This window comes from Chanodichthys erythropterus, chromosome 12 (genome assembly GCF_024489055.1).
Source record: "Chanodichthys erythropterus isolate Z2021 chromosome 12, ASM2448905v1, whole genome shotgun sequence".
Taxonomy (NCBI): Eukaryota; Metazoa; Chordata; class Actinopteri; order Cypriniformes; family Xenocyprididae; genus Chanodichthys; species Chanodichthys erythropterus.
The window spans coordinates 8,128,823-8,154,526 of record NC_090232.1 but is presented as its reverse complement, the minus strand read 5'-3'; the positions used below and the strand labels follow the sequence as shown (position 1 = coordinate 8,154,526).

Genomic DNA, 25,704 nt, shown 5'->3' with positions numbered 1-25,704 from the left:
GTCTAGCATTGCATGCTGCCAAGGGTAGCAGCTCCTCGATACCTTACATCGACTGCAGTGACATAGATAGCGAATATGATGTGGTCAAAGGCCGCGTCACCAGGTCCCACTCCCACACACATGACAATGATGAGGTTGAGTCAACCGGCCGTAGAACGAACAAGAGTAATGGTTACGGAAATGGTCAGCACAATGGACAAGGGGCAAGCAAGTCTATATTTAGGGAGTCTCCTTTGAACACCCATCAGTTGGGTAAGAGTTCACACACCTTCAGTGGTAGTCAGTTGTCTAATGGGTCATTTTGTGGTAACGGATCACCACGCAATGCTCTACCCCTGAGCAGTACCTTGGTGGATGAATTGTTTCAAGGTATGGATAGACGTGGTCTGGTGTCACCTTCCGGTCACATAGTTGGTTCCCGGAGTGCAAACTGTAGCCCGGTGATGAGCAGCTTTCACAAAACCCTGAACCATCCAGAGCAGATCGGCTACAGTAGTCGTCGCCGTTGGGATGACAGTAGCCATTATCTTACCAATGGCCGATCTGGGAGCGAGGCTCAACATTATGGGAGCTACTCCCCAATTGTCAATCGATCTCCACACTTGCAGAAACTCCGCAATGGCATGCGCAACCGTTCTGACACTGACCCCATGATTCTGAGCCAATTAAGTTCAACCCCGGCCAATGAACCGCGATCAATGGTCTCAAGGGCTGAACGTATGGCCGCCCTAGAGCGACGTGTTGCTGCTAATGGGTTTGGAGCACCTAGCCAAGCTCGGTCCAGCAATGTCCAGCGACTCTATGGAAGCCGGCTGAGTGCTAATGACCACAGCAGCCCAGTTCATATGATTGATGGTTCCACTAGTAGTGGAACGGAGTCTAGTGATACAGAGTCAGATGCAGGCAGCAACTCTTACAGTCAGCCCCTTGTCTATGGAAACCCTGGGGCAGCCAATTCCTCCCCTATGCCCCGAAGCAAGTTCTCCTTTGGTAGTCTCCAACTGGAGGACGAGGGCCAAGGAGGAGAAGATGGCTACGGTTATCCCATCAATCATGAGGATAGGGCACAATCCTTTAACTGCTAGAGAAGGTGAAGTGTGCCTGGTTGTTGGTTGACTCTACACGCATTTTGCCACTTGGAGGCCCGGTCAGGATACCTAAAGGTGTGTTGTGTAGTTTTTGTGCTGCTAGTGGGCATAGTATGGCCTGAAGTAGCATTAACCAATTGGGGCACAGCTATCTGTTTGGCAGATTTAGTGGCACTATTTGAGCAAATAATACACATTTCAAGATGAACAAGGTTACCAATGATTTTTGCAAGACTTGGAGGGTTTAGGAAGAAGACTGTTCTACCTAAAGGAAATACTTTAATATTTCAAATATGCAGACTTCAGAACTATTACTTTTTAAAGAATATTGAAGGTCCTACTGCAAAGTGCCATGTTTGTAAACCTAGAGAACGAAAGCTAATTAGAGCTGCTAAAACGTTACCCATATTACTGCTAACCAGTTTATTAGTCATTGAATATTGCCAAAAGTTTAATATTGTGAAATATTTCTTTGACAGTCTTGTAGAATGAAAGAATTACAAAAAAGTACTCAAAGATGCCATACCTTTACTTAATCTGTAAATAATTTTCTGTTAGCCATAGCTTACAGAAGCTAATGTGTTTATGCAATAGCAATTGAATGTCACAGCTAGGCTAGCTGGTTTACAGTTGGCACTTCAATATTCTGATGGATAACTTATGTATAAACTTGTATCTTCATATAAATAGATCATACTGGTTGGGTGTGTGGTATATTAGATACATTGAGCGATGAGCAAAATGTGAGATAAGAAATAGTGATGTTTTCATGCTAGCTTTGTTATTGTTTCTTTGGGTTTTTTGGGAACTGGTAGAAGTTGTAAGGTCTTTATCTTTGGCGTTTGTACCGATCTGGTGGCACTGTTGTGTTTGCCTGCCCATTTCCCAGCATGCATCACTCCTTAAAAAATATGACATTGTAAAGATCTCATATTATTTTGTTTTGCTTTGCTGCTTAATTTCTTTTTTTCCTAAACAACTGCTGTGTCTCTGGCACGCCTCATCAATGTCATCTGTCTGCGGTGTGTTTGCAATGCTTGATGTTCACTCGATTTCTGAGTATATTAACCTGTGCTCAGGTTGCATTGCTTTTAAGACTTCTCCTGCCCAATGTCAGCACTGTTCTTGCAGCATGTATCTCTGGAATGCTTCACCTTGTCTTTTTTCCCTCTCTCCTGGAAGCATGTCAACCTGTCCTTGTCTCCAGCATTTTGCTGCCCTGTCCTTTTCACATGTGTAAAAGACTTGGCATTGACACGGGACCCTTAAAAAGCAGTGGTCTTTTGAAGTGGAGATGGATGTAGGTGAGATTTGGACAGACTCAGAGTAAGAAACTTGTGAGGCTCAGCATGTGAAGTCTGAAAAGATTAGAAAGGTTTCCAAGAGCTGTCTAAAATGTCCTTTAACTTCAATGTACAATCTGACCTTTTATCCATACCTTTTTGCACTTTTGCTCTCTCGGTTTTTGCTTATTGCCTTCTGATGCATTAGGGAAAGCATTTGCATTCACATACTTGTATAGTAGGGGTGTAACGGTGCACAAACACGACAGGTTCGGTACGTACCTCGGTATTAAAGTCACAGTTTGGTATGGGTTCGGTACAGCAGGGAGGAGAAAACTAAACGTAAAATTGCTTTGTTTTTCTAAATCTAATACAATTATTTTAACATATATTAAATAATTAAGACATTACTAACAGGTAAAGTAAATATAATTAATATATAAGGTAACATAGTGCATTTATTTAGTGAAACGCTCCGCTCTAGAGTTCATTTCTCTAGTGAACTAACATGCTGTGGACACTAAATGACTTGCCTGAGGTAAATGTAATGCTACATGAGAGATCATTCTCAAGCTGTTTTATTGATTTCTTTCCATGGTCTAAACACTGGTTGAGATATTACACGTTAACACATCTATGCATAGATCATCTGTTCTTCTTCTGCACTTTTTCCTGTTGTGGTGGTTAGCAAACAGCATTGCATTACCTCACGTGCCGCCTTCCGGATTGGAGTGTGTATCGCCTGTGACTGACTGTATTTGACATCTGACTGTGTGCACTGAACCGTGAAGTCCGTACTGTGATGGTTCAGGGACGAATACATGTACCGTTTCACCCCTATTGCGTAGTATAATTTTCACAATCTTGTCTAAAAAAATCTTATATTGATTTAATATTATAATCATATTTTCCAAATGCCAACTTTTCCTGTTCTTTTGAGAAGTATTCTTTACTTTTGCATGGCAATATTATGTCAGTGAAAAGTTTTCGAAAGTGTTTGTGAAGCCATTTGCAGGACCACTGCGTTTTTTGGGCCCGTTACATGAAAAGAAAGCATTGACGATATTGATTGGAAAGCGCTAGTTTACGCCACTGTTGATATGAATGTATATAATCTTTACTGTCCCAGCGTTCTCAATGATCTGTAATTTATCTTTGTCAGTGACCAAAGTAGCATTCCTAGCTTTTTGTAAGTTACACTAATTTGTGATTTAACTTTCTTTTAGGTTTTATCAGAATACCGTAGCAGTATTGAATGATTCACTCTTTTTCAGCCTGTGATTCCTCCAGATTTTTTCAGTATGAAATGTACGTTGCTGAGGTATACGAAAAGTTCCAGATATGTTTGTGTAATATATTGTATTTGTACTTTTTTTAAAAAAAAAACACTCATAATTAACAGTGCTATCACTGTGGCACATATGCAAAACAATTAACCATAAGTGTATGTTTACAAACCATCTGACGTAGACTGTACTAGAATAATCAGGTAAGCAATGGAAAGTTAGCCTTTAAACTATTCCTTCCTGTTAAAATCCTGTAGAACTTATAAGTGGACTTTCTAAAGTTGCAAGGCTGTTCATTTTCTCGATGCCTGTTTACAGGTTCTGTATGATTGATGTCTGTTGATTTTTTTTTTTTTTTTTTTTAACTATTCCAAAACCTTTTCATTACTCTTTCCTTGTCTTATTAATTTCTGGAACACTTTAACATTGTAAATGAATGTGTATTAGTAGCAATAAAACTTGGTACTTGTGAAGCGGGACTCCAGATGTTTACTCCGATGCCTGGCGGTCACCCTTAGATGTTAGCGCCCCCCCTTGTGTGTCTTGTCTTGTGGTAGAGTAGCCGTAGTCGTTCTAGTTGTTTTTTTGCATGTTTGACGACGCATGTGTGCGTGCCACCACGAGGCCTTTGTCACCAGATTTGCGGCTCTTCCATCGTCCTCAATAATGGCTGCGCTGTGAACACTCGGTGCATTTGAAATGTCCCGGTTCGCATGTCGCATCCAATTCGTGCCAAGGCATGGGACACGAAACGTTGTTGGGCAAGTATGTGAATGTACTTGTGTAGTGAATGTAGTGGTCTGAAGATAAAACATGTTCCCCTCCCCATCACCCAGGGAATGTGTTATGTATCTCGGCAGTGTCCTCAGGCAGAAATCCCAGACTGGGATGGTGTGACTCACTCATGTCTGGATCCCGATGGGGTGCTGTCAGCCGATGTCCATTTCTAAACACGTGTTGTGCAGCTTCACCCCTTGGCAATGATCTTGATAAATCAAGAATCTTTACTTGTAGTGTTAAGGATAAAAATGTCAAAACTACCCTGCAGAAAAGACCAGCATACACTGGTATGAATTTCCATGCTAGTCCAAGCTGGTTGGACCATTATAGCCATGCAGTTTACTAGTAAAATTAAGATTTGCTGTAGTCTTTTTGGAAAAATTGTTGACCTAGAAGTCTTGCTGTTGAAGAATTCTGGTGGCATTAATGCTTACTGGTGACCAGTTTGCGTTTTTTTCAGCAGGTTAGTTTTACGACATTTACATGTTGTACCCTGGTATTTGATTGTATTTGCTTAGTGCAGTAAGTCCGTTTGCTATTTGATTACCAAGTTTGTATTGCTTCATGGCTTTAGCATGACCTGCCTGTTGTCCTGTAGGTCCAGTTTCCAAGAGCCCTCAGCACAACGAGTCTCCGTCTGCAGGCAGGGTGATGGTAAACGGCCAAAAACAGAGTCTCAGCATTGGCCAAAGTCCAGATGGACGGCAGCCTTCTCCTCTCACCAGCCCCTTGCTGACCGACGCCGGCTTCATACGCACAGACGACGAGGACGAGGTTCGGAGGAAGGTTTGTCTTTTGGGGAGGGGATAGAGTTTGAGCACCATGTGCTAGTAAGGACTGACGTTGGTGGGTCACTTTGAATGTTTGCTGCTACTGTACATTATGTGGTTTAAGTCAAATTGTTGACACTTGATAGTCTGATCCTTGCTGATGATAGCATAGTGATGGGTTTTCAGCAGTATAGTGATAAAGTATATACCAGGGGTGTCCGATCCTGCTCCTGGAAGACCACTGTCCTGCAGAGTTTAGCTCCAACCCTGATTAAACACACTTGAACCAGCTGATCAAGGTCTTACTAAGCATTCTTGAAACTTCCAGGCTAAACTCTGCAGGACATTGGCCCTCCAGGACCAAGTTTGGACATCCCTGCTATATATTATACTGTCATAAAAAGTCTACACTCCCCTGTTAAAACAGCTGGTTTTTGTGATGTAAAAAAAAAAAAAAAAAAAAAAAAACGAAACAAAGATAAATCATGTCAAGTACTTTTGCACATTTAATATAAAAATTACAACCCATGCCTCTGAAAACCAAAGTGACACATTTCAGAGAAAACAAAAATGAAAAACTTGGAATAACTAACTGCATAAGTGTGCACACCCTTTCATAATTGGGTTTGTGGCTGTGCAAAAAATTATGACATGTAGAAAATTGCTGAGAACTTTACTTGACTTAGTATTTACTCAAAATTCACTCATAAAGATCAAATATTGGCCCATAAATGTGCCTGAGCAATGTATTGCCACTAGTTTTCATTTGTTTTCTTGGCAAAATGTACTTTTAAGGGAAGTTAGTTTCTCTCTTCTATGGCATAAAGTTTGGACCCTGTTATTGTTTTTGTCAGCCAAAGCAACCTCCTTATATAGTTCATGAATAGCACAGCAATTGTCTCCTCAGCAGTCGATTTCAAGGTCCCTCGGCTAATTTTCCCTTTAAATTTCACTGTGCTTGAATTGTAAGTGCTGTAGACAAATTAAGGTTACGATGGAAAGGCTGCTTTAAAAGTGTTTTATCATCAGAAGTGCCAGTGCATTATGGTCAAGTGTCTCTGTGGACGTCTCAGAATAGGAGACCTAGATAAACTCAACCTAAATTCCAGTCTATTTAGGGCAGATTATGTAGCGGCGGCGTGAGCGGCTCAGTGAACAGTGAGAGTTTTACTTTGAGACTTCGCACTGTGTGTGTGGGTTCATGAAAATGAGCAAGAATCAAATTTAGTTTTGTCGTACATCTTGTCTAGTGATTTGCTACTTGCTATTGCACAATGTTGGCACATGGTTTCTCATTCAGTAAAACATTTTATTATGACTGTCACCTTATTTTTATATTTCTGCTCTATTTTTATCAGATATGAAAGATGCTTCTATTTAAATATATTTAATTTATGCTTATATTTGCTATAAGTTTATTCTTTGTTATGAGTACAATATCATATGGCCTTGAAGATAATGAACAATATCATAAGTGCCACAAAACACTCAGTTTGATTTCATGGCATCTTTATATAGAAATTAAGGCTGTCAAAATGAATGTATTAATTTTGCAGTTCATTTTTTAACGTGTTAAAATTATTTAATGCAATTCACAGAGCATCCTCTTTTTTTTTTTTTTTTCATCCTTTGGCTGACTACAATATATGATCACGCTATCATTCATTCAAGTGCTCTTTCAAACGCGATAAGATGAAACAGATAACTCAAATCTGTACTGGCACGCTGTCTGTGAACAAACACCCAAAATGTGCATGCAGAATGCCGCTTCAGACAGTGCATCAGTGCTGCATTGAATTCTCTTTCTTGCTTGAATGGACAAAAACACACAAAATTATGTCAAAATTCCCGCTTTGTTGAGTGCTCTCATATGTGCAGTCTTAAATGAGTGAAAAAGTGTTAAATGAATGTAAAGAGTTGTGAGAATATTGGATGTGTGTCAGATCTGTGTCAGGTTTTAAAGTGACAACAGCCTAATAAACCTGCTGTCTGTCATTAATGTTAATCAAAGAACAAAAGACAAAGAGAAAATCACTCACTGCTCTTGACTGAAAAACTTTTGTAGCTTTAATCTGTATATTCACCCTAACTGTAAGTCCTGCCTGAACATCTTAAAGCACTGTTTACAAGGTTACATGGGTCAATAACAACAAAAACAATAACGTTTTGGTGCATTTTAGCAGGGCAGGTAAAAATTGTTGAGCCATGATTAAAGGCACAGCTAAATGTGATTTATTTATTACAATTAGTCTATGTCATGATTTTTTTTTTTTGTTCACTTAAATTAAAAGTTTTTATATTTTTAAAATCGCTTTCAATTATACAGCAATGTTGAATGGCTATAATTAATGGTTAAAATTAAGGGGAAAATCCATGTAATAGAGACATCAGTATCAGTACTGGTATCAGTCATCCTTCATTCATAGTGCTTAGTAAAAAGATTAAAAAAAAAAGATTTAATAATATAAAAAATAATGTTAATGTTAGGTGAAAATTAAATTAAATTTAACAGAAAAAAAGCATTTAATTTAATTAATTTAATTTAATGTATTTTAATTTAATTTAATTGCTTTTTCTGTCCCTCTCTCCTGCTCACAGAGGTTCCCGACTGATAAAGCGTACTTTATCGCCAAAGAGCTCCTGACTACAGAAAGAACTTATCTGAAGGATCTGGAGGTCATCACTGTGGTAAGACTGTAAATACACTTTTATGTGGTCTGTGTGTTTTTAGGATATTTGTGGTCTTCTGCTGTGTCAACATTAAGTACCTCATTCAAAGTCTAATGGATTATCTAGGACATGCTGTGACATGTGTTGTTATTCACCTTTTGCATAAGTTTCAAAATACTTTCTCTTACCGCAGTTTCATGTACAGAGAACTTTTTTTTTTTTTTTTCTGAAAAAGAAAAAAAGGGAGAGTATGCTGCCAACATTACCAGTTGTTTGGAAGGGTGTTGCTAGGCAGTTACTATGATGTTCTGTTTGCGTGGACTTTCCCACACACACACTAGAGGTTGCTAGGCAATTGCTAAGGTACTGTGAGTGTTGCAAGGCAGTTGCTAAGTTTTTTTTTTTTGGTTGCTAGGGTGTTAATAAGTTGTTGTTAGGTTTTTTAGATTGTTGCTAGGGTGTTGTTATGCAGTTGCAAAAGATGTTTAGAGTGTTGAATAGTATTGTTAGATAGTTGCTATGGTGTTTTGTACAGTAGTTGTTAGAACTTTGCTAGGGAGTTGCTATAGTGTTCTCAGTGGTTGCTAATGTTTTCTAGGAGAATGTTTGGACAATGATAGGGTGATCTGGGATGTTGCTAGGCGGTTTCTAATGTTTTCTGGTAATTTGCAAAGATGTTTGAGGTGTTGGGAAGGGTAATGGCTATCGGCAATATCGGCATCGGCAGATAACATTCTGAATAATTGCTATCGGTGAAGGTATTTAGTATCGGTGCATCTCTAGTCTTTATCCATTTACTAACGCTGCCCCTAATAATCGACTAGGCTAAACTTTAGTCAACTAAAAGAGGCTTAGTCGGCCAAGTTAGTCACAGAAAAAACGCAGTCCGTGAGGGACAGATCGTTAACGACGGGTCCTTGTGGTAATTACAGTATATCGGGCAGGAAATACAAACGTTCGCCTATCATCCATCGACCTCAAATATAGGTAATACATCATTCAAAATTGTAAAGGGAATTTTATTTTTTGTAAACTCACAATAACAAGAAAACGCTGTGCTGTAAAATAAAGAAAACAAACAGGATACGCTTTCTGCCGTCTTGGTCTCCCTGAAATGGAGCACATCACAAAAATGAAACAAAATTCAGCATATAGGCTACATGCTTCAAAGACGTGAGAAATATATCTATCATGTAAATGCTTGAAATGTCTACTTTTAAACTAGCCAATTCAAATTGAAAAGAAATATATGTAATCCATATGAAAGGTGCATTTCTCTCATTCACTATACTGCGGAGATGACGATGCAGCATCGTCAACTTCATCTTTGCAGCCGACACTGACTCAGAAAACATTAGTTTATTAATAAATAATTAAAATGTCGCCTTGTTTTTTCGGACCCATTCATAATCATTACTTTTGCCAGTGCTTTCGGCAAGTGTTTTGTGTGCGCATGAGTGCGGAACACGTTGTATATTATATAGTAATTAAATTTGTCGACTAATGGCTTAAATGAATGAATCTTTAGGGGGCAGACCTTTACAAATGAAAGGCTGAGCTCAAGATAAGCAGTAGTCATTGTTGTTCTGCTATTTGCCTCCTCCTGTCTGTACGTTGGTGGTGTAATGAGTCTCTTTGATGTCTTACAAGGTAGCGGAAAGAAGCAGCAGGGCGACACGTTTACACATCTCATAAATATTTCCTTTTGGCTTTTGGATCTGATGCTGCTGTTTGGATCTCAGTCTTCCACAGACACCCACCCGCCCGCTCGCGTTATTACAGCTGCTTCTGTTCAACGGTTTATACAACTCTAGATCTCGAACAACTGTCTTTACTGCCATTGAAGTGTGCTGCATAACTAAGGTGTTCTAGTACACAGTACTGCTTTGGTCTAGGTGGTGGGTAGGACATTGCTGGGGGGTTGCTATGCCTTTTCCTGATGGTTGCTAGGGTCTAAGTGGTTACTAGGATGCTAGGATGTTCTGAGTGATGCTAGGTGGTTGCTAAGGTTTTTTGATTGGTCACTATTGTGTTGTGGATAATCGCTAGCAAGTTTTTTTATAATAAGCCGTTCTTAGGGTGTTCTGTACAATAATGGCAATATGCATTATTGCGTTGCTAGGCTGTTTTGGTTAATTGCGAGCTTGTCGCTAGGTGGTTGCTAAGCTTATTAGGTTGGTTGATAGGGTGTTAATCATATACTGTAAAAAATGATGGACGATGCGATGCCGATTCCTTCCATTATATTGAACTGAATCCAAAACGGACTACAATGGGCGCTAAAACGCAAAAACGTCAAAAAAAAAAAAAAAAAAGTTTGGAGCTTGGGCATGTGCAGAAGGAATCATAAGTGGAGCCCGGAGGCGGAGTCGCGGTATCAAACTTCCACCCAGATGACCGCGTCATCATTGATGTATTTTAAATAGGCTATATAAATAATACACAATTTAAAATTCTACCTATAAAATAATAGGCTGTTCTGTTTCTAGAGCAATAATATTTTTGAAACAGCAAATTCAGTAGATGAACTCAATATAATATGCCGTTAGAAACAACTCTAAAATGTCAGAAACAGTCCTGCCATTTTAAATAAAGTTAAACTAACGTTACAGGAGATCAATTGCTGTAATTAGAGTAGCTATCATTAGTTTTATCCTGCTAATTATTATTTTATACCCATAAAAATAATTAGTAACTGCCAGATCACCTGCTTCTTCCCGACATGGTTAACGTTAGTGTGTTATCTTAGCTAATAACGTTTATTAATTAGCTTATAAAGCCCACAATTAACATTACCGAGAAAAGCTCAGATATCTGTCAGATCCTGTAGGTCGGTTAGTACAGTTTACTGCTGAACAACTCCTTTTATTGATGTGAAATAACACAGAAATCGAAAATTAAAAGTTAGTTATATATCTTCAATCTCCCCTCGAAGCCCTGACAGTCCTCAGAGAAGCTGTCAATCAACTGTGAATAATGACGACACACCCCATTTCTATAGCACCAAATTGCTAGCTAAAATCAAACTTATCACAAAAACGAACAATTGAATATATATGAACGTGATAACAACCACCTCAAATGACCAAAACCATCTTTCGGAAAATTTTTATTTGAAGCATAATTTATTTTTATGTTTTGATTCGTCTGCATTGAGAGGGCAGGGTTTATGACCTGTACTACATCCAGCCACCAGGGGGCGATCAAAGAGCCTGCAGCTTCACTTTTCAGGACGTATGAGGTACACCCGGTGTTAATAAGCTGTTGCTAGGGTGTATTGGATAGTCAGCAGCCTGCTGAAAGGTGGTTGCTAAGGTTGCTAAGGTTTTCTGGTTGGTTGCTAGGCATGCTGAAAGGTGGTTGCTAAGGTTTTCTGGTTGGTTGCTAGGCATGTTGCTAGGTGGTTTCTGAGGTATTTGGTTTGTTGCTAGAGTGTTAAGCAATTTCTAGGGTGTTCTGGATAGTTGTTAGAATGTTGCTATGTGGTTTCTAAGGTATTTGGTTTTTTGCTAGGGTGTTAATAAGCAGTTTCTAGGATGTTCTGGATAGTTTTTTGAATGTTGCTAGGTGGTTTCTAAGGTATTTGGTTTGTTGCTAATGTGTTGATAAACAGTTCCTAGGATGTTCTGGATGTTGCTAAGTGGTTTCTAAGGTATTTGGTTTGTTGCTAAGGTGTTGATAAGCAGTTCCTAGGATGTTCTGGATAGATGTCAGCATGTTGCTAGGTGATTTCTAAGGTTTTGGCTGGTTGCTAGGGTGTTAATAAGCAGTTTCTTGGATGTTGTGGATAGTTTTCAGCATGTTGCTAGATGGTTTCTAAGGTATTTGGTTTGTTGCTAAGGGGTTAATAAGACGTTCCTAAGATGTTGTGGATAGTTGCCAACATGTTGCTAGATGGTTTCTAAGGTTTTGGCTGGTTGCTAGGGTGTTAATAAGCAGTTCCTAGGATGTTCTGGATAGTTGCCAGCATTATGCTAGATGGTTTCTAATGTATTTGGTTTATTACTAAGCTGTTAATAATTAGTTAATAGGGTTTTATGGATAGCCGTAAAATAACATTGCTAGGTGGTTGCTAAGGTGTTCAGCATGTCGATAGGTGGTTGCCTGTTATTCAAAATGGTTTAGAATCAAAACACACTCTTGTAAGGGCTGGAGTCCTGATGAACATCTTGCAGTATCCAGAACATGAGAATGAGAAGACAAAGACTCTTTATTCTGGGATTCTTCAGTCATCACATCAGAGAGTCTGTTTGAGATAGTCATCACACTGTGTCTGGGGAAATGCCCACAGCTGCTGATCTGTTCATGTTTGGATCTGTGTGAAGTAGTCAAATGGTTTTCTAGTGTGTGTGTTTTCATGTTTGATGTGATGATGATGGAAAATGTCTACAAAGGCTTCAAAGGTTTGATGTGTTCCTCCATTCACTGTAAAGGGCCATTTCATGGAAAATTGATTTTGACTAAGAGTTTGATGAACTAGACGTTCCCTCACAGCTTATCTAGAACATTGTGGTTGTGAAGTTATGGCCCTGTTTACACCTGGTAAAAGATGCATTTTGGTCAGTCGGATCACAAGTGGACGATGCTAAATACATGTGTAAATAGGGTGTAACACATTTTGAGCTTGTCCACTTTCAACCACTTTCAGTGGTAGTTAAAAATGCATTCGACTGTATTGCTTGCGTAATGTAAATGCTCGTGCGGTCGAATGTGTTCAGCCACATAAGACTGCCTACTCTCCATCTACTGACTTAATGTGTAAACATAATGGGAAGCGCGCTAACCAGACTGGATTTAAATGTTGTTGGCTGAAGACCCAAGTTTGAGGATGAAAAACATACCAAACACAATGTTCTCTCACCATTCCTGATTTCTAACACGCACGGCGTGGTCTTGTGACTCTCAGAGCAGAAACAAAAACAGCTGCTCTCCGTATGTTTTTCCATTGTCTCCGGGAACATTCATATGTAAATTGTGCAAGATTATTTTGTCCATTAGATTTGAAAGATTTGAAAAAACTTATTTCCATATATTTACATGCTCATAGACCCTCCCTCAAATAAATCAGACAGAACGACCAAAACACATCTTACCAGGTGTAACAGGGCCTATGTTGTGAAAGGATGCCACAGTGAGCTCATTAACATATGACCGCCCATATTTACATATCGGCGCCTGTTTAGTAGTCATTTAGTAGTCATTTTAATGATTCTATCATTCAAATATTGTGATCTTGATTCAAACACCAATGCAATCTCAGTCCTAAATGTCAACGTTTCGCCTGTGTTTACTAAACCTTGAAAAAATGACACTGGAACATTCATATCTGCGTTTGTGCTGCTGTTGAGCCAGAGAGAGCAGTTATCATGTACAGTATAGATATCAAACAGCTTCACAAACTGTCTTTTTAACCACACTGTATCATTATTTCTGTTACAAATATTCGTATTATCACAGAAGAACTGGGATAAAAGTTTATAGTTCAGATATAAACACTGATGTCTACGGAAAAATAGAGCAAATCACCTTTTGAAAGTAACTTGATGCTTCAAATAACGAGTGTATCTATTACATTGTTACACCAGTTAATGGCGAAAAGTGACTGTCAAAAATGTATGTCATTGAATCATTCATTCAAGAGTGATTCATACAGTAATGAAATAAGTGAATTATTTATGAGTGAGTCGTTGAATCATTTATTCAAACCATGTAAAAAAAAAAAAAAAAAAAAAAAAAGAGTAATTAAACATTTTAAATAGACTGCAGCAATTATCATTTTTCAGAACCACTAGAAAATTGTATGCAAATTTTAGTTTTCTGTTCAGAATCGTGGGAGAGTCATAATCTCTGTTTGAACCAAAATTTGCAATTGTCAATTAATCCAGAATTGTGAAGCTCTACTATTTAGTGACTTGACCTGATGAACATAAGTAGAGCTTATTTATATATAGAAGAGAAGGTGAAAAAAGATTTTATAACTGAAAGCATTGCTGATATAATCACTTTTCTTTTGTTTCTCTTCCTTTTTATATGATTTCAGTCCTTTCAGAAGTCCATTGGGAAGGATGAGGCTATGCCGGATTCCTTGAGAAATCTCATTTTTGCCAATTTTGAACCGGTGTACAAATTCCATGAGACCTTCCTGAAAGAAGTGGAGCAGCGACTGGCTCAGTGGTGCGTATTTCAGATAAGTGTGTGTGTGTGTGTGTGTGTGTGTGTGTGTGTGTGTGTGTGTGTGTGTGTGTGTGTGTGTGTGTGTGTTAGTGTGTTGTATTTGTGTTAGGAATGTGCACAATCTGCTCCAACCATAACAGGCACACACCTCAATGTGTCACTGAGTATTTTGCTACACTGTTAGATGCCTTTTCAACTGCCAGTCAAACAACTATTACGCTCCATCAAATGTAGATTGATGTAGACTGTGAAATTAACCTCACATGACTGAAATACCTGTCTTCACAATGCATCTGTCAAGAACACTATATTTCATTTTTAAGTTGAAAGAATGAAATGGGCAGTAGTATTTTGCATGCAGAAAGTTAAGCCTGTTGTGTTGTGACATTATTTTAAACACATTATCTGCTGCATCAATATTTTTCTTTTTAAATATATTATAATTAGTCAAATTATTATTGTGCATTTTATATATATATATATATAAACATTTTTTTTTTTTCATTAGATATAATCTAATTGATATTGTATTAAAAACTAAAATTAAAAGTATAATAGAAAATATCTGTCTAGAAACCACATATCTATACAGTACCAGTCAAAAGTTTGGAAACATTACTGTTTGTCTTTGAAAGAAGTCTTCTGCTCATCAAGCCTGCATTTATATGATCAAAACATACAGAATAAACAGTGATATTGTGAATTATTATTACAATTTAAAATAATAGTTTTATATTCTAATATACTTTATAATATAATTTATTTCTGTGTTGCAAAAACTTGTGCTGCTTAATTTTTTTTTTAACTTGATACTTTTTTCAGGATTATTTGATGAATGAAAAGTAAAAAAAATAAAAAACATTTAAAATAGAAATCTACACTACCGTTCAAACGTTTGGGGTCAGTAATTTTTTTCTTTCTTTTTTTGAAAGAAATTAATACTTTTATTCAGCAAAGATGTGTTTAATTGACAAAAAGTGATAGTAAATATTTCTATTGTTAGAAAAGATTTCTATTTTTAATAAATGCTGTTCTTTTTAACTTTTTATTCATCAATGAACCCTGAAAAAAGTATCACAGGTTCCAAAACAATATTAAGCAGCACAACTTTTTCCAACATTGATAATAACTAAGTATGAAATCAGAATATTAGAATGCTCATCATATCCTATTTCTATATTATATTAATATCTCTTTCTATATTAGCCAAATTAATATTGTCATTTAGAGCAAAATTCTCTGTGCATCAAGGCACAGGACAGAACAAACCTGTAATGCATGTGTTCTCCGATCTGACAGCATAATGTCAGTAACTGATAGAGCTCTGCCGAGTGAACCTTTCTCTCGTGTTCCCTGTCTGCTGTTTCCAGCGCAGCTGTAATGTTTAATACCGGTCCGTGGGGAGCAGTTTTGGACTTGTATTCAAAGGCAGGATGATAAATCGTGGTTTTTGTGTAAGGTGGCTGGTGTGATCGCTCTCAGTGAGGGTTAAGGGGAACAGCTCAACAGCGTTGATGGATGATGTTGAGTCCATTGATGTTCAGTAAGTGTCGAGTTCTGTGTGGAACGATGTGCAACAGAGACATCTACTGGAGGACATGAGTATTCGTTTCAAGTCTAAAGGACTAGTTCACCCAAAATCAAAACTCACCCTCATGTTGTTCAAACCTGTATGACTTTCTTTCTTCTATCAAACTCAAATGGAGATGTTTATCAGACTGTGCAAAGATGCTTATTCATTAAAAGTGAGTCGTGACTCGGATTGTCAAGCTCCAAAAAGGGCAAAATCCTAAAAATCCTAATAAATATGTCAATAAGACTATATTCCAAGTATTCTATATAAAATAAATATAAATAAATAAATATAAATATTAGTTACCTTGGCAATAAACTGAAGTAAGTTTAAGTTGAAGCATTAAAATTATTAACTGTAAATAAATAAGAACTAAAACTAAAATACAAAAAAATAAATAAATAAATTAACCTAAATAGAAATACTTAAAAAAAATATATATATATATATGTATATATATATATATATATATATATATATATATATATATATATATATATATATATATATATATATATATATATATATATGACAAAAAAACTAAAATAATACTATTATGGGTATGTGATTGATTTTGTTCATTGTTTTTAGGGAAGGCAGATCAAACGCACACATCAAAGGAGACTATCAGCGCGTTGGGGACGTCATGCTGAAGAATATCCAGGGTTTGAAGGTCGGGACATCTAGATCTTTCTCTGGCAGCATTTTCTTTCATATCAGTCAGATATTCGTTTTGGGAATCTTGTTACATGCACATGTGTATATTTATCTATCATTCTAGAAAAAAAAGAAATATGACCAAATATGTTATCAAATACTTTGCAATATACTCTACCATAGGATTGTATGATTACTGTTCAGATACCATGATATTTACAAAGAATACTATTGTATTATCGTCATGGTAGTACCATGGAAATACTATGGTATTCTTGGAGTATCATCATGCAGTAGGGTTATTTTAGTTTTTATTTTAGTTTATTACAGTTTTATCAATATTTTGAATTAGCTTTTATTTGTATTCATGTTAATTTTAGTTACATTTTTAGTAATTTCATTATGCACTTTATTATTATTTTGTGTATTATTATTATTATGTCATTTTATTATTTTATTTATTTATTTATTTAATATTGCTGTTTAGGTTTATTTTTGTTTCACTTTTAGTTAGTTATAGTTTTTATTTATTTCCAGTTGATAATTTTATTCAGTTTATTTTTGTTTAGTTTGTTTTTCAACTAATATTTATATTTGATTTCATTTCAGGTTTATTTCAATGAACAGAAATGTTTTTAATAGTTTTTGTTTCATTTAACAATAATATCCCTGCTTTGAAGTACCGTAGTGTTATTACCATGACAGATGGTTCACTGTTTCTCTCTGGCTCCTCAGTTGCTGACGGCTCATCTGCAGAAGCATTCGGAGGCATTGCTGGAGCTGGAGAGGACGTGTCGCTCTTCCCGAAAGCTGGAAGGTTTGTGCAGAGACTTTGAGCTTCAGAAGGTCTGTTACCTGCCGCTCAACATCTTCTTCCTGCGGCCGCTGCACCGCCTCATGCACTATAAACAGATCCTGGAGCGCCTCTGCAAACACTATCCACCGACACACGACGACTTCAGAGACTCGCGAGGTACGAGAACGGTTGCTTTCATATGACAAGTGTCTGAGACTTCCTTCTGAATCACTTGAATGTGACTTTTGTCTGTTTCAGCTGCGCTTGCTGATATTTCTGAGATGGTCGTGCAGCTTCACGGCACTCTCATTAAGATGGAGAACTTCCAGAAACTTCTGGAGCTCAAGAAAGACCTCATTGGCATCGACAATCTCGCCATTCCTGGACGGGTTAGTTCTTGAAATCATTTACCTCCCTAAGACATGTTCCTGAATGTGAGCGAGTTGCTCCAGTCTCTCTGATTGACCTGGTTTTGTGTGTTTTGGCAGGAGTTTATCAGGCTTGGTTGTCTCAGCAAACTCTCTGGAAAAGGTCTACAGCAGAGAATGTTCTTCCTGGTAAGAGCCGCTCACTCTCATATACTAGTCACATAGTACTAGACATCTAGATGGTTGGTTAGATTTATAACCTATTCAGACTTTGTGGCATTCCTTAATAAAAGTACTATGCTGGTATTTTATTGTGAATATATGATTATATATTGACTATATTTGTACAGTAAATAGTACAAAGGTACTTATATATTACTGTTTATTTTTCGTTATATTATTTTAATTGTAATTCATTTAAATTTATATTATTTTTATTATATACATTATATTATATTACATTTATTTGTGTGTAATTTCTATTATTTGTATTTTTGTTTGTTTTCTTTTTTTTCACATTTTTAATTTTTTATTAGTTTTTTTAAATGTTGTTTGTTTTATTTTATCACTTATTGTTTTTTCTTTAATTCTGTCATTTGTGTTTTATTTTTGTTTTATTATTTTTAATTTATTTTTGTTTTTATTTAATTTTGTTTTGTTTTATATTTATTTTTATTTTATTAATAATATATAATTATAATAATAGTAACATTAACAATAATAATTATATTATTATTATTATTATTATTATTATTATTATTATAAAATGTGTAATTAAATAATAATAACAAAACAACGGTATTTTTATTGTTGTTATTTTTATTATTTAATTATATATATTATTATTATTATTATTATTATATATTTAATACTACTAATAATAATAAAACAATAATAAAAATATATTATTATTGTTGTTATTATTATTTAATTATATCATGTTATTTGTTTAATAATGAAGATAATTATGATATTATTATCTTTATTTTTATATTTATTTTTATAATTATAGTAACACTAAAATAATTATATTATTATTATTATTATAAATAATTAAATAATAAAAAATAAGAATAACTATTATTTTTGTTTTTATTATTTAATTATATATTATATTAAAAAAATAATAATACAAATAAACGACAACAATAAAAATATAATTATTGTTCTTTATTTTGTTGATGTTTTTATTATTATTTAATTATATATTATATATTTAATAATGATAATAACATAAACCCTAATAATAGTTTGTTGTTATAATATTATTTATTATATTAAATTATGATTTATTTATTTTTTATTAATAATATGGAGCAGTTTTCTAAGTATTGATTTCATTTACAGTAAAAAAAAAAGTACCATAATATTACGTTTTACATTATGTTTTTTGGACCTCTACTATAATAATACAATGATTTTCTTCATGATATTCTTCACTATTTAATGAAATTCAAGTGCCTTTGTGTCTTAGACTACCAGTTGAAGTCTTTCTTGATGGTTTTACAAGAGATCAAATAACGAATACTCATGTTTCCTTTCTCTTCTTGTTTTGCAGTTCAATGATGTTCTGATGTACTCGAGTCGAGGGATGACGGCCTCTAATCAGTTCAAAGTTCACGGACAACTTCCTCTTTATGGCATGACGGTGGGTAATATTTAATTAGTTTTTGACTGGCATAAACAGTCATGTTTCTTTCAATTCAATATATTGTGACTTTAACTTTCAGTACAACTGGAAGCAATAATGAATGAAAAGCACAACATTCCCTGTTTCCCACAACATTTCTATTTCAGTGTTTGTTTTGGACGTGTGCCCACTGCCTCCATCTCTAGTTACTAATTGCACATTCACACAAACAAGAGATCCATTGTTCTGCAGGCCGCAGCTCCAGCGTGCCTCAGTAAATTGTGTATTGCATGTAAATGTAATTATCCAGAAACACGCAGCATTCAGATGTTGAGTCGCTGTCTTGATGAGGTTTTAATTGAAGAATAATGAACACTTGTCTTCCAGACCCTGGTACAGGGCAATCAGGGGCCAAAATAACCTCACTGACAAGATGTTCTTTCGACTTAAGATTCGTACAGCATGTTACTAAACGGTGGGTTAATCTTTCATCTTGATCTGTTTGTGTAGATCCGTGAGAGTGAGGACGAGTGGGGCGTCCCGCATTCATTCACTCTGTTTGGACAGCGGCAGTCTGTCGTCGTGGCCGCCAGGTAAACTGATTGTTGTGCTCGAGCTCGAGACATTCATGGGAACATCATCATGATAAGGGTTACTGATTACTCTATAAATTGTCAAATGCAGTTCCAAGTAAATCAAGTTTGGTGTCAGTCGATTATAAAGAGTTATGAAGTGGTGTTCTGTGATCTAGTGCATCACATAAAAGCTGTTTCATATACATTTACGGAAATGAGTTTGAAACAAATGAATTAATACAACAGAAAAATACTACAGGATATTTGATTAAATTTAGTTTAAGTAGTTTATATAGTTTAATTAAACAAATAGATCCAGCATTGGATTATCAGTGGACAGGCCCCAATTTGAGCTACAAAACAAACTTATTATTATAAATATTATATTTACAATAAATATAAATTACTTAATAATAATAATAATAATAATAATGTTTTGGGGGGTTTTATTATCTCATTATATATTATTATATGTTTAATAATAATTATAAAAACAAAAAAAATACTACTACTGCTACTTCTACTACTACTACTACTACTACTACTACTACTACTAATAATAATAATAATAATGTTTTTATTATTTCATTATATATTATTATATACAGCATTTGATAATAATGATAATAATAACACTAATAATAATTTGTTATAATATTATTTATTATAGTTATATGATTTATTATATTAATTTATTATGCTATATTTATTTTTATTTTATGTATTTAATAATTATTATAATATTATGTATTTAATAATAATGTTGTTGGTGGTGGTTGTATTATTATTGAATTATATATTATATGTTTAATAAGTAATAACACTAATAATAAATATAATAATGTTTTAATTACTTAATTATATTGATAATAATTGATTATTAATTATAATAATGTTTTTGGTGGTTTTATTATCTCATTATATATTATTATATGTTTAATAATAATTATAAAAACAAAAAAAATACTACTACTACTACTACTACTACTACTACTACTAATAATAATAATAATGTTTTTATTATTTCATTATATATTATTATATACAGCATTTGATAATAATGATAATAATAACACTAATAATAATTTGTTATAATATTATTTATTATAGTTATATGATTTATTATATTAATTTATTATGCTATATTTATTTTTATTTTATGTATTTAATAATTATTATATTATTATGTATTTAATAATAATGTTGTTGGTGGTGGTTGTATTATTATTGAATTATATATTATATGTTTAATAAGTAATAACACTAATAATAAATATAATAATGTTTTAATTACTTAATTATATTGATAATAATTGATTATTAATTATAATAATGTTTTTGGTGGTTTTATTATCTCATTATATATTATTATATGTTTAATAATAATTATAAAAACAAAAAAAATACTACTACTACTACTACTACTACTACTAATAATAATAATAATAATAATGTTTTTATTATTTCATTATATATTATTATATACAGCATTTGATAATAATGATAATAATAACACTAATAATAATTTGTTATAATATTATTTATTATAGTTATATGATTTATTATATTAATTTATTATGCTATATTTATTTTTATTTTATGTATTTAATAATTATTATAATATTATGTATTTAATAATAATGTTGTTGGTGGTGGTTGTATTATTATTGAATTATATATTATATGTTTAATAAGTAATAACACTAATAATAAATATAATAATGTTTTAATTACTTAATTATATTGATAATAATTGATTATTAATTATAATAATGTTTTTGGTGGTTTTATTATCTCATTATATATTATTATATGTTTAATAATAATTATAAAAACAAAAAAAATACTACTACTACTACTACTACTACTACTACTACTACTAATAATAATAATAATAATAATGTTTTTATTATTTCATTATATATTATTATATACAGCATTTGATAATAATGATAATAATAACACTAATAATAATTTGTTATAATATTATTTATTATAGTTATATGATTTATTATATTAATTTATTATGCTATATTTATTTTTATTTTATGTATTTAATAATTATTATATTATTATGTATTTAATAATAATGTTGTTGGTGGTGGTTGTATTATTATTGAATTATATATTATATTTTTAATAAGTAATAACACTAATAATAAATATAATAATGTTTTAATTACTTCATTATATTGATGATAATAATTGATTATTAATTATAATAATAACACTAATAATTATTTATATTATTATTTATTATATTAAATTATTATATGTTTAATAATAATAATAAATGCATTTAACAATATTTATAATCATAATAATAATAATTATGTAATAATGTGGTGTAAATATTTATTTTGATCAAATTGCTGTTTTTAACATTTTATTAAATGACTCAATAGATTGCATTACAGTCTGTTCTGTGCCAAGACTAATAATAGCCCTTAACTGTGGTAAAATGTCAGTATCACTGAGTCTCTAGTGTCTTAACGCTGTGATTGACAGGAGCTGCTTCACTAACGTCCTCATTGCTTCCACAGTTCAGCGTCTGAGATGGAGAAGTGGGTGGAGGACATCAAGATGGCCATTGAACTGGCAGACAAATGCAACGGACCCTCGGCTGAGATCCTGTCCAGTAGTTTCACTGACAACAGTAAGTCACAGACACTTTCTGCATGTTAACTTCTGCAGTACTGATTTTACTGATCTGACACAGGCCACTTGGATACTAATGTTTACAAGGAAGTCCATGACATGTAAAAATATGTTTCAGTTGAATAGTGTGCTTATTCTATTAATAACTGACACTTGCTTTGATGTTTTTCTGTCTAATGCGATGATGCATATGTTAATGTGTGTGGCTTCAGTGTTCAAACACAGTCTGTGGTCACTGTACACTGTTTTAACAGAGCAGTTGAAGCAGTTCTCACTGTTTCCAATGGATCATGTTTCACAGGTTTCCAGTCCTCCATGTCAATCTGTTACACACACACACACACACACACACATATATGCTCTTTTATTTCTGCTTTATTGAACTAAATCTCTACTGCTTTTCTTTTTCTGTATTGTTCCTGTCATCTAGACGTTGGTTTTGATGTCATTGTGATGTAACCGTGTGCTCACTGTTCTCTCATGTGAGCTGGTGCATGAACTCAGATCTGATTGCAGTATACTGACAGTTTTGGTTCATTGTCATTGTCTCATATCATGAAAACCTTTCTGACTTCAAAGAACAACGTCCACCTGCTTTATACTGAATGTTGTAATTGTCAATAAAATGTATTTATTTATTTATTAGATATTTATTTGTTTTATGTAGTTTATTTATTTGTTATTATTATTATAAATAAAATGATAAATAAACTTACAAAAATGTATAATGGTTTAATAAAAATGTGTAATGGTAATTTGCAGTAACTACTTTGATAGAACCATGGTACTTCCAAAAGAAACATGGTACACATGTTATTTGTTTATTTAGTTATTTATTATTTTTTATTTAATGTAGTTTATTTATTGATCATTGTTTATTGATTATTTATTTATTAGATGTAATAATAGTTGTTTTATTAAATAATTATTACATACAATATTATTATTATTATTATTATTATTATTATTATTTTACATAAAAACTGTAAATAAAAACTGTAAAATTGATAGTACGATGGTACTTCCAAAAGAAACTTGGTACACATTAACGTAACAAAAAAATGTCTTTTTTCAGACATGGTACCTTGGTATTAGAAGTTTTGGTACCATGGTACAAATACCTTGATATTTACATGGTACTTTGAAGTTTCTGGAAAAAATTATTTTACCATGGTACATATGGTACAAAAAAAACACCTTTTGCTATATTTTTTGTGCAATGGCTGTTTAAATAGCTGTTCTTCCCACACTTCTCAGAATCCCCTGAGGAATCTAGCGCCGACCAGGAATCAGAAGATGACCTGAGCGCCTCTCGGACGTCTCTCGAGCGGCAGACGCCTCACCGTGGTAATACCACGGTTCACGTGTGCTGGCATCGCAGCACCAGCGTGTCCATGGTGGATTTTAGCGTAGCGTTAGAGGTACCGGAGCGCAGCCGTCGTGTTCCTGAGCTTCCAGTCTCTGTGTCGTGTGCCTTTCCTCCGTTGTGTGTCTTTGTTTGTGTTTAACTTTCCTCTCTCTCTCTTTCTCCTCTGGGAACTTCAACTGTTTTCAAGGCGTCACTCGTAATTGGTCCCACATGGAGTTTGTGCACCGTTCCCATTTTCATGAATAAATATCTGGAATTAAGCGTCACAATTGAAGCAGAGAGTTTTATTGTTAGCTGAAAGTAAGGGTGCTCCGATCAGGATTTTTGGGGCCAATCACCGAAATAAATAACAGGCCAACTCCTCCTGACAACAATTAATTTTAAATATACAAAAATTGAGATGGAAAGTATCATGAATTGACAGCTCTTTATTTATTGGCATGCAACATATTCCATTCCCAATCATAGAGGTGAAAGCATTTCTGTGAAATAAATAATAAAAAACAGAACAGTCTTAACCAAGAGGAAATAATAAAAAACAACAACACTTCACAGTCTTCACTGTATACATTAAATGTAAATGAATTCTACTAAATCTTCTAAAGAGCAGTGAGTGATTTTCTCTTTGTCTTTGGTTGTTTGATTAACATTAATGACAGAGACGGCAGCAGGAATATTAGGCTGCTGTCACTTTAAGACCAAATGCACAGATCTAATACGCTGTTACACGTGCGACTTGTTTCTCAACTGCATATGTTCACTTAAAACATTTCCAACGGTGTTTAAGTGAATACTCGCCACATTTTTTACATATTTGTGTGTATTTGACCTTTTAGCTGCGAATCCAAAGTATACTGTGCTTCTCCGTGTAACACTCTGTCTCGGAGCGCGCGTCCAGAAAGCCGCTTGGGAAACAGTATCACTTTCGCAGCTTAGTGCAGTATTAATAAATAATCAAGCACGTCCTGCAGTTTAGCAACAGTAGACTGTGTTTTATGACAATCACTGAGCTAGCTGATGTGGTCATTAAGTTTGGGCTTTTATGGAGGAACGAAAGAGCACCGTGTAAGAAATGGACTAAAATCGCACAGCCCTAGTTTCTTGCTGTCGTTGCAATTTCTCCGCTCTCCGCAAAGAGGTTGCAAATGTATTGTCCTTTTTAGACTCCTGGTAGAACTGCCAGAGCTGTGAATGTAGTGAATCAGTTTCAGCTGCGCGTTTATCTGATGGGCTCTTCTGATTGGCCTTTATAGAGACCACCAATAAAACTATATAAAGCTATTGTCGGCCGATAACAATCGCAGATCGATCGGAGCACCCTTAGCTGAAAGCATCATCATATTTACTAAACTTGAATGTAAAAATAACCAAGTGTGCAAACACATGAGGATGAATAAATGACAGAATTTTCATTCACTGCAGGAAATCCTGTTCCTAACGAGTTTTTTGGTGTGTTTATCCAGTAAAAGTATCAATACAAAATCAATTTAATTGAGAAGCAGCGCTGCATGAGATACTAAGACTTGTTTTTAGATTTTATCTTTTCTATTTTTTTGTCTTATTCCAATATAAAACCTTCATACTTTTTTAAAGCTTTTAAAATCGATTCAACTACTTCAAAGTTAAATCCTTTAATCTTCAAGGTTTTGAAACTGCTTTAAACTTAAAAACTTCAAGCTTTTTAAACTCTCTCTTTAAACTATTTCACATTTCAGATTTTTGCAATTACTTCAAACTTTCAGGTTAAGCTTTCTCAAGCCAACATCAAAGTTTGCTCACAAACTTTACTCATCTGTTTTAATATATAAACCTTTTTTAGTGTAAGTGGAAATCACAAAACACTCACAGTATATTCATAATTAATGACAAATGATCTCATGGAGTGCTGCCTCTCATCCTGTTTTAAGGATTTACATATATTTTTACTAGAAGGAATAATTCTAAAGTCTTTTTGCAGTGTCTTTCCTCCTCGTTCAGACTCTCTCCGTGTCCCTGTTCAAACCCAGTGTGTCTCTCGTGTCTCCTCT

General features: G+C 34.2%; 2 protein-coding genes across 3 annotated transcripts in view; both read left to right on the top strand.

Moving 5' to 3' along the window:
• farp1 (FERM, RhoGEF (ARHGEF) and pleckstrin domain protein 1 (chondrocyte-derived)) overlaps positions 1-25,704 on the top strand; it is a 93,919-nt gene that overhangs the window by 61,877 nt on the left and 6,338 nt on the right. For both annotated transcript variants that reach the window (XM_067403223.1, XM_067403222.1), the window contains exons 14-24: positions 5,036-5,223; positions 7,806-7,895; positions 13,918-14,051; positions 16,216-16,297; positions 17,017-17,254; positions 17,336-17,466; positions 17,566-17,634; positions 19,004-19,093; positions 19,586-19,668; positions 22,194-22,306; positions 23,566-23,729. In XM_067403223.1, the coding sequence (XP_067259324.1) occupies positions 5,036-5,223; positions 7,806-7,895; positions 13,918-14,051; positions 16,216-16,297; positions 17,017-17,254; positions 17,336-17,466; positions 17,566-17,634; positions 19,004-19,093; positions 19,586-19,668; positions 22,194-22,306; positions 23,566-23,729 (1,382 nt within the window). The remainder of the gene's footprint in view (positions 1-5,035; positions 5,224-7,805; positions 7,896-13,917; positions 14,052-16,215; positions 16,298-17,016; positions 17,255-17,335; positions 17,467-17,565; positions 17,635-19,003; positions 19,094-19,585; positions 19,669-22,193; positions 22,307-23,565; positions 23,730-25,704) is intronic.
• LOC137031512 (uncharacterized) lies at positions 6-1,468 on the top strand (the record flags this gene model as incomplete). The annotated part of the gene is made up of 1 exon (XM_067402519.1): positions 6-1,468. A coding segment is annotated over one exon (1,080 nt), but the record flags the coding sequence as incomplete, so codon positions are not given.